The sequence below is a fragment of the Salvelinus sp. IW2-2015 genome, linkage group LG12 (assembly GCF_002910315.2).
Source record: "Salvelinus sp. IW2-2015 linkage group LG12, ASM291031v2, whole genome shotgun sequence".
NCBI classification, from domain to species: domain Eukaryota; kingdom Metazoa; phylum Chordata; class Actinopteri; order Salmoniformes; family Salmonidae; genus Salvelinus; species Salvelinus sp. IW2-2015.
In genome coordinates this window covers 2,441,039-2,450,982 of record NC_036852.1, presented here as the reverse complement: position 1 = coordinate 2,450,982, position 9,944 = coordinate 2,441,039, and the positions used below count along the sequence as shown (strand labels likewise).

General features: G+C 44.6%; 1 protein-coding gene across 2 annotated transcripts; it reads left to right on the top strand.

Annotated features, from left to right (window-relative positions):
- Positions 1–445: 445 nt before the first annotated feature.
- On the top strand, positions 446–9,505 carry LOC111970891 (MSL complex subunit 3B). 2 transcript variants are annotated; one of them, XM_023997635.2, is made up of 11 exons: positions 446–524; positions 1,043–1,138; positions 1,242–1,339; positions 1,466–1,566; positions 1,680–1,799; positions 2,084–2,244; positions 2,534–2,692; positions 2,954–3,276; positions 3,574–3,783; positions 3,900–3,984; positions 9,074–9,505. In XM_023997635.2, coding segments are annotated over exons 2-11 (1,359 nt in total). In that variant the 5' UTR covers positions 446–524; positions 1,043–1,136; the 3' UTR covers positions 9,174–9,505. The 2 variants fall into 2 exon arrangements, with proteins under 2 accessions (XP_023853403.1, XP_023853402.1); XM_023997634.2 differs by having other exon boundaries at positions 1,677–1,799.
- Positions 9,506–9,944: the final 439 nt, after the last annotated feature.

The window sequence follows — 9,944 nt, the reverse complement described above, 5'->3', positions numbered from 1 at the left end:
KWSMAGSCKWMCWYTAYTMGCTYRKMCRGRYRWWMRTGTWGCRAYMRTKMSSKSYMMWTYTWMMRWWKSKAYMRWSSTKGSMSKTARWTTRWMKMKWKYRTKYRWGRRYRWACAWRWASRSWKCMKWYWKGRTYYKYMTAACMMTKAWKWKYKRWGRSRMKWKYRMWWYSAKSWYKSGRMAAWRWASKTAGCYTMAYRMWWKYWRASCWASSSTSWYTMRAASYRKMSYMSAYRWKARMWRAYRRAGCCWKRSRYRWYMMRKKYMYKKARWAYRTASKWWSKYCKAWRKSMWWMMTMWRYTWASWTWASRWAMSRYMKSRSAWMMKMWAKTGTKWKMTTYGRWWAKTYWMGRGWWKRYTTWGCRWGRTGRCTYMWWSWSGSMAWKRMMWMMRRMGRRGMCTYRRYCWKYCMAWCYTTKATTTCTGGAATTGTATGTTTTAGGTCGTCGATGTTGTAATTGGCAAAGATGAACGTGGAAAGCGAGTCCCAGAATACCTGATTCACTTCAATGGTTGGAACAGAAGGTAAACTCATACACAATACACAGTCTGAAGTGGTGGGCTTGAAGAAGGGATACTGGGTAAGGATGGGTGGGACAGGTAGCAGAATTCTTGCTGTGTTCCTGTGGGGTGGTACAGTGGCAGATGGGAGGGTCACCCCCCACTCAAAAAAAAAGTGCAATTCCCTGTATCTATGAGTGGTTTAGGTTAATTTCCCCATCCTTTGTGGGCTCTGCCTGTTAATCAGCAAAAGGGCTCATTTTCCAACGTACTGTTAGCTGATAATGTTTACTTTGCAAGCTACTGGTAGAAACTTTGTACGGTTGGCTAAAAATAGTGGTAACTTTTATTTAACAATCCTTTGAAAACTGTACATAGTTGTCAATGGTTTTAGCCATCTATATCGTGGAAATCATTGAGTGTGGATAGCAACCTTCAGTGGAGCTTTGTCCTTGATATCACTTTGACAATACTGTCATGCTGACTGCATGCAGCTTGAATTGGAAGGGCTGGTATTCATCATCTGTTGCTTTGTGCTACAGTTGGGATCGATTGGCAGCAGAGGACCATGTGCTCAGGGAAACTGACGAAAATCGCAAATTACAACGTAAACTGGCTCGTAAAGCTGTGGCTCGCATGTAAGTTTGACTCCATTGGAGAAGATCGGAAAAGTAAGCAGTAGGCGTGACTGCAGATCTTGATGCAAGTTTCCTGTCTAACTATGTCCACTTCAACCCACAGGAGGAGAAAGGGATGGGGGAAGAGACGTCGTCGTCTACCCGGTGTTGAGTCCGCTCTGAAGACACTTCCTGAAGAGAAGGAAGAGAGTGATGACGCATGTGCGTTTGCCTGTTCCATCACACTCAAACTAGTGCTAGTGCAAAGTAGTTTATCGGAATGGCTTTTCATTGGAAATGGCTTGCAAGCTAAAATTACATGCACTTTTTGGTGGGGGTATCTTTCAGGTTTGATTACGTCTTCAGACAACAGTGACGAGGACGATTCCGAGGATCCTGAATCTTTGAAAAGTGAGGAGAGTGACTCTTCCGAAGATTTGGACAAAATGGTATTGTGTTGAGAAGACATATCAACTCGGTTGTCCTATTGACATTGTCAGAAATACACATTTTGACAAAATGGCTGGATAGATCTGAATGTTTGCCCATCTATCTCCAGCAGGAAGAGCAGGAAGCTCACGCTAAGATGGAAAGTGAGGACAAGACCATCAGCATAGACATCCCTGAGGTTCTCAAGAAGAAACTGGAGGATGACTGCTACTACATCAACAAGAGGAAGAAGGTGTGTCATTGAACAAAGATAACACCCTCTTTATTGTAGTTCCATATACCTATTCCTATCCCTCCAAATTCCTAGATATTGGTCATGTTCAGTAGGGACAAAACTTATAGAAACAGGGAGGTACTGACTGAACTAGTCCAATAGGAACACAGATTTGTCATTTTCTGCTGCAGAACCTTTTGCCTCGATGTACCCTACTGAATGCAACCCTTGACTTTTGACATTTCAACATCTCACTGCCAATGAGCTGTGATCATGAAGGGCTTTGTTATTTTTCTCCCCAGTTGGTGAAGCTTCCGTGCCAGATGAACATATTGAACATCTTGGAATCATACGTGAAGCACTTTGCCTTCAACGCAGCCTTCTCTGCKAATGAGAGGTACAGAAGTCACCAGAGCACCGCCCAGACCAGCCTCAGTCCTCACTATGTTCCTCCAGAGAAGAAGTGAGTCCCCAAAGTACAACATTTCCCATTAGACTTTTCGCCTCCCATGAGTCCCATGGGCTACATAATGGTTTTGTTTGACATTGCAGCCGACATTGCAGCCGCCTGCCAACTGATTGATCTACAAATCACCCTGCATCATAAATAACTACTCAATGTTATTTGTAGATCAAGTATGTCAGTCACAATATTACCAATAAATGCATCACAGATTCGATGCTCTCGAACATGGTCATCGTGGATGAAATGATCTTTGTGATAGTAGCTAGAAGTCACCATTTTGTTTCAGTGAGGAGCTTTGCAAAGAGATGGTGGACGGCCTGAGAATCACCTTCGACTTCACCCTTCCTATGATCCTCCTGTACCCCAACGAGCACGCTCAGTTCAAGAAAGTCAGCTCCTCAAAGTTCTTCCTGCCTATCAGGGACAACACAGCCAGCTCCAGCAAGTAAGACACATCAGGCTATGTATGCAATCCTCTTGAATAATTAACATCTGTCATTTTCAGGCAGGAAGACAAAACAAAATGAAGTTGAAAACATTTCACTTTTGGAAGATGCTAAGTACATCAGGTCTTTGTTCAGTTTGTATATCTGACCTAAGTTGAAAATGTCAGTGACAAATTATTGTAAGTTTCTTTGGTTTTGTGATGTTGGATGTCATTACCAAACTGGTCTTTCTTTGACCATCTCCACCCTTCCTGTCCCAGGACCCTGCGTGAGCGCACCCCCAGCCCCTCTGGCCACAACCCCTCCACCCCCCAGTCCACGGACAGCCAACCGGCCCTGAGCGAGGCCTCCACAACCACGGCAAACCCCACCGCCACGCCCAAACGCCGGCGTTGTGCCTCCACGGCCGACCCCGACGCCCCCCAGTCCCTGCGGCGCTCCACACGTCACACCTCGGGGGGCGAGAGGATGGGGGGCGAGGGGGGCAGCGGCAGCGCTACGACCTCACCCCAGCCCAAACGCCGCCTCGCCAGCCTCGACACGCCTGCCCAGCTGCCCAAGTTCTTCCTCAATCTGGAGAAGAGTGAGTGGCAAGAAAACACACTCAAACACAATAAGCAGTTGATTGTGTAGTGCTTTACTTATGTAATGTCAATCGTAGCCTCTGTTGTTGTAATGACCATATCCATCCGCTAGATGGCACTCTTCCCTGTTGTCATACATTACAGTCCGCTCCCAAACACATGGAATATTGTCTGCGCACAGCTTCTCATTGCACAGAGTAAATGTCTGTTGTTTCTGAAGTGTCCATGCAAATGTTGTCCTCCACCCACTCCCATCAGTTGATTGACTGCCGTCTGCCCTCCTGTCCCCTTCCCAGAAACCCCTGTCCATAGTGGCTCGTCTTCTCCGTTGCCCCAGACGCCCAGCAAGGAGGGCAGCGGTGTCTTCTCTGGCCTGGAGAGCCGACGGAACAACGAGCTCAACGAGGTCCTGAGCTGGAAGCTGACCCCTGATAACTACCCCCAGAGTGACCAGCCTCCCCCACCCTCCTACCTGTATGGCTCACAGCACCTCCTACGCCTCTTCGGTAGGTGTCCTCAGAAGAACTTTCTGTGTGTGTGGGTGAAACAGGGATTGTTGTTTAGTTCATTGTAGCCTCCAGTCACTCGTTCTCTTTCAATCTTGTTTATTCCCCTTATACAGTGAAGCTGCCAGAGATCCTGGGGAAGATGCAAATCCCAGAGAAGAACCTAAGGGCCCTGGTCAAACACCTGGAGCTCTTCCTCAGGTACCTCCCATCTAATTATAGAATAATCACGTTTAGTTTTGTTCTTTTTTTAGTGATCAGCCAAACACCATAAATAGGCTAGAACCAGGGCTTCAATAATCTCTATTTCGGCTGCCATAGCTCACCTCCATACAACCTAGTCCTGGAACGTTTCCTTGTGCTGCCAAAGTAGCCAATGTCAGGTGGTTATTTAAGAAGTTTTCTCAATAACCTTCGTGGTTAAATACAGGTCATATATCACGTTTTCTAAACTGGGTGGTTTGAGCTCTGAGTGCTGAAAGCTGTGGTATACCACAGGTATGACAAAAAAATACTATTTACTGTTCTAACTATGTTGCTACCCAGTTTATAATAGCAATAAGGCACCTCAGTGTTTGTGGTATATGACCAATATACCACAGCTAAGGTCTGTATCCAGGCACTCTGCGTTGCATCATGCATAAGACCAGGCCTTAACCATGGTATATTGGCGATATACCACACCCCATCAGGCATTATTCCTTTAATAACTCCTCCTCAAGCCACAGTAACTCACAGTGGAACTGAAGATGCACAATCACCAGTCTCCAGGATTAGTGACACTGACTGGGCGAAGCCRGTTATCCCCCAGTCAATCACTGCCTGGTGTGTAATTGTGCCGCCCGCCTCGCAGGAAGGGGCAGGCTGCCATTTAGTTGCCGTGCCGACGACAGTTCCATGATAGACTTCCTTTGATCACGATACTGCCCACGTCAGCATTTCTTTGGACGTGCTCACTTAGCTGGCCTGGTGAGTGGTTTCCACATGATGGACATCTGACATTGTACTAACGTTATCTTAGCATGCAGAAATGTTTGGACAATGCGGTAGCTTGATGGGCCTCTCCGGTAAAATTAACCTATAATAAATAAAAAAAATTGGACAGCGCAGTGGAGAATAGAGAGGTGGATTTTTCCCATGGGGCTTTTTGTTTATCTTGGAGAGGGATGGGGAAGGGTCCCTGTTGGGAGCAATGGGAGTGCAGTCTGCATTGATCTGCTGATGCGCACGCACAATCCTCTCCGCCTATCCAGTGTTAGCCCCGTCACCTGAAGTCTAGCTCATTCAACGGGGCAGTTCGCTGTGGTGTATTGCCATTAGGTAGCAACTCTCTGTGTGATTCATGCAGCTCACTGAGTGGAAAAAGTGCTCACTGACCTGTAAGCTGGCTCTCCCTGCATGCCTGCCACGGTTATTGTAGCCATAATATCGTCTAACAGGATGTGATCAGACGATGATGGCTTGAGATGTTATTTATGCAGAGGGATTGATTTGCTGTTTTTGTGTCTGTGCATGTGCCTCGGTGTGTGTGTGTGCGCACACCTGCATCTGTCTGTGTGTGTGAGAGACTGTCAGACTACATTAAAGTGAAGGGAGATGAGTCGGCGTTACACAAGCCGGCAATTCTAATCTTTAAATCCTGCCCAGCGATCTTCAACTGGCCCCAAACCTAGGGGATTTATTCTCTCCTTTATTAATCAAACGCCTGCAGTTTCCCCTCCAGCCACCGCTCTTCGCTGTTGCACACAGAGGGACAAATGACTCCTTTTCTTCTCACAGCTGGGTACGTCTCAATCGTCTATTAGGGCCTTCTTCCGCTAGTGTCATCTTTTTAACCACGTTTCCATACACCGTTTTTATACAAGTAAAGTCATTTCGTATAAAAAAAATTATCACAATGGAAACAGGAAGTTTCAGAACAGTTTTATAAATTTGTTTTGACATGGTGGGATCTTTGTGTCGGTAAAATTCATTACGAGAGAAATGGCGGTGGAAAGGCCTTTATGCGCAAATGTTGATATAATAACCATAATATCGAAGTAAACTTGGAGTCACGCGATGACATGGTGTGGGGTCCTCCCAATACGACTCGGGAAAACATGCAGTTTATTAAGCTATTATGAACTTCACAGGGTGGTAAAAGTGTACGGTATGAGCTGGATGCTCCTTTTCAATAAATATCAAAGGTCTTACTCTGGTGACATGATCGATGCTTGACTGCCGTTTGACAAATAAAAAATATTCTTATCATGTAGACTAGCCTACAAGCACTATCTGCGAACTGTTGGCTAAACCACACGTGCCAAGACCAGACTAGGCACATTTGCTATTTAATGCAACAGTTTTGTCATAAAACTATCGGAAATGTTGAAAATGCGATGAACTATAGATTTTTATTCGATACATGAAAACGTAAGCGAAAAAGTACATTTTGTGCAGTGAATTTTATCCGCAACAAGTCAGTTTGGTGGAAACGCAGCAATGGTGGGAAAATGCGCGTATTGGCTTTGCTAATTGGATGGAAACCTAGTTACTTATCTGAAATTACGGGAGAGGTCAGAGAAATGCAGAGTGGAGAAGTGCATGCCGGGATTGGGCACACGGACGGATCTCTGGAAGAATCGTCTGGTGTGTTTCTATGATACAGAGGGAGGGACAGTGGTGTAAAGTCAGGGATGCAAACTAGTCACCTTTTGGCAAAATTCGCCGTTTTGAATCCAGAATAGGTGACCTACGTGATTCGTGTAGCTCCATTGAGAATAGTTTGGGCGAGGGGTGGCTTGGTGAGAAGCCTGACCACAGAGACGGCGGTGAGAAGGTGATGAAGTGTACTTCATGAGCTATAACCGAAAAACAACTGGCATTTGGAAAGTTTGAGGTGAGGGAGAAAGTGTGGTGGGACAAGTATTGTTAGCATTAAGTATCTTGCTAGCTGGATCGAATTACCCGTTAGCTAGCCAGAGAAATGTTGAGCAGCATTAGCCTACTTAACTGATCAAATAATTGAGTGTTTGGTGGGGAAATTAGCTGGCTAATAAAGTCAGACAGCTCGTTACAACATCAGATGAGCTAACGTTAGTAACCTAACCAATTCGCTATAGTATTAACTGGTAACGTTATACGACTCCTTGCCGTTCCTCGAGTTCTAACGCGTTAGTTGCTTTCTGGACCCTGGCAATCTGAAATGTTTACTAGCTAACGAACTAACTACTATCTGTGAACGAATGTTTTCCCTCTACAGTATGTGGTTCATTTTCAGAATGAGATAATTAGTTGAAAATGAGGCGTTGCTTGTTAAACAAGTGTATTCATGGATCAAGTCGAGCTTGGGCCTGGCTTAAGCTGGATGCCACTAGAGGTGAAAGGAACACCACACACGTTCTCACTTCTTCAATACAGTGGATAAAAAGGGGTATGCCAGGTGTACTCTCTGCCTGAAAGAGATCAGTTATGCCAACAACGGGTATCATGCTCTGCTGGCACATTGTAGAACATACGTCCACAGGCAGAAAGTGTGCAATGTAATAATGTGCAGTGTAGCCCAAAGATATTGCTTTTGTTGTGTTGAACTTGTGTGAGTGAAGTGGGGATTATTTTAAAAATTTACTCTGTGAATGTCATTTTGCACACATGTTGCACACATTTGTTTCATTCTATTTCTACTTAAGATGTTTTTTTCCCCCAAGTGCAATATTTAGATGTGCATATGGTCACAGGCATTCTATTATTGTAAAGGCCGTCATGGCTAACTGCAATATTAGTGTAGTGTATTTTTTCTATTTTTTTTATCAAGACTCATTTGCACTAAAGTCTAGGCAACAAATAACACTGGATTGCTTTCTTTAAAAAAAAAATAGCTGTGAGTTGAGTTCACTTTTTATTTTACACACAGAGACTGAACATGTTGATCATAGTCTTTGTTGTTTAATTAGTTAACCTGCATTTCCCCCTAGCAGGGATTCTTCTTCATGTTTCAGTGCAACAAAAAAGTGTCACCTTTTTGGTCCCTCACCAGTTTGCATCCCTGAAAGTACTTAAGTAAAAATACTTTAAAGTACTAATACTTTTTGTTTTTTACAACATTCCAAAAGAAAACACTGTACTTTTTACTCCATATATTTTCCCTGACACCCAAAATTCCTCATTTAATTTTGAATGCTTAGCAGGACAGGAAAATGGTCCAATTCACACACTTATCAAGAGAACATCCCTGGTCATTCCTACTGCCTCTGATCTGGCGGAATCACTAAACACAAGTGCTTCATTTGTAAATGATGTCTGAGTGTTGGATTGTGTCCCTGGCTCTCCATAAATAAATAAATAAATAACCAGGCAATTGTGCCATCTAGCTTGTTTTAATATAAGGAATTTAAAATAATTTATACTTTTACTTTTGTATATTTAAAACCCAAATACTTTCAGACTTTTACTCAAGTAGTATTTTACTTGAGTCCTTTTCTATTAAGGTATCTTTACTTTTACTCAAGTATGAGAATTGGGTACTTTTTCCACCACTGTGGAGAGTGCCTAATGTGTATGAGAACGAGGATGCCTGTGTTTGCCCAGCTGCTCTCCCACAAAAATGTATCCATATCTTATTTAACATCTGCAGAGAAATGTGGTTCAAGTTTACTACCTTTGCTCTACATTTGCACTGACTAATAGATAGGACGAACCAATAAATCATGAAGAATAGCTGTAGCCACGGTCCCGTGGTCCGTACTGACTAGTTCGGTGCTCCACAACGACAATAATTTGTTGCCGGTTAAAGCGCCTCTTAATTTCTCCCTCTGATGAGGATAATTTGTTTGCAGACCAATTAGAAGAGCGGGTAGAGCTAAGATGAGATGGCAAGATTTAGAGGATTTGGCTGAGCAGCGGWTACTAAGAACATTCCGGATTATTTTCCCTACTGATTAGACGGGGAGATTTTCCCTCTCCWACTCTGGCGAATTGGGTTATTTAAGGCAAGTTACTAAAAGCACTGACTGACTGCAGGTCTGGAGGGGGGAAGGGGTGTTAACAAGCCCCCTGTTGGAAAACACCAGGATTGGGAGTGCTGAGTAACTAGTCTGGTCCGTGACGTCCACAGTAGTCGGGGAAGTGATGCATTTCCCACGGTGGTCTTTGCTTCAAATGCATAAGCTGTCTGTTGATGGCCATGCTGTGTTAACTAGCCTTAACTTCAGACTTCTACTCAGTGTGGTGAATTATACCCTGTTATGATGTTATCTATCTCTCTCTCTTTCTACTCTGTCCCTCTTCCTCCATCCCTCTCTCTGCTCCCCAGGTTTTTGGCTGAGTTCCATGAGGACTTTTTTCCGGAGTCYGCGTACGTGTCGTCATCGGAGGCCCACTACTGCATGAAGCACCCGCGGGCCGTTTACTGAGGCCGTTTATCTCACCCTGCCATGCCTCGCCCTGAACTGCACTGCTGGGAGGGGAGCTCCAAGCTGCTTCCCAAACCATCCCTTTCTTTCACTTCTTCTCTGAGACAGCGCCATTATCCCTCTCTCTGTTCACCCCTTGCCCTCCTAAATCCAACCCATTCAGCTATGTGGTTTTGCCTGTCGGAAAGAAGTAAGGCAAGGGTCTTGGCTTCTGATCGGCCCAGTAACTCACTCTCCCCAGCCCCCAACCTAGCCTGGCCTAGGAACAGACCCCCCTGGATGCAATGATTACCTAAAGCATGGACGTCTACTTGTTATCCTAGGCTGTAGATCGTAACCCCCTGCTGGGGTCTTTCCCACGATGCTGACTTTGTCTTGCTTTCTCTCGCTCTGTGCTCAAGGACCACGTTTGGCCCTCTCTCGTTCTCTAGCAGCATCTGCGGCCGATCCTTCTCTCTCCGTCCGCCTAGACAAGCAAACACAGGGAGAAGGCCTATTTGATACGTTGGCTTTGTGTGACTATTGGCTTCTCTTCAGCTCACCACGCTTGCTGCCCCAAGCCACGCTTCAGTGTGTTAAGTTATTTCTAAACTCTTGTAGAATGTCATTACTCTAGTAATGTCTACTATATGTGTTCCTCTTGCTTAGAGGGGCTGGTGACGTTATGACCACTGTGTGTTCATATTAATATTTGTCATGCATTACCCCTAATGTTTGAAAAAGGTATTGAATTTCATTGATGTATAAATTCCTTATTCTGTTTGTTTTTTT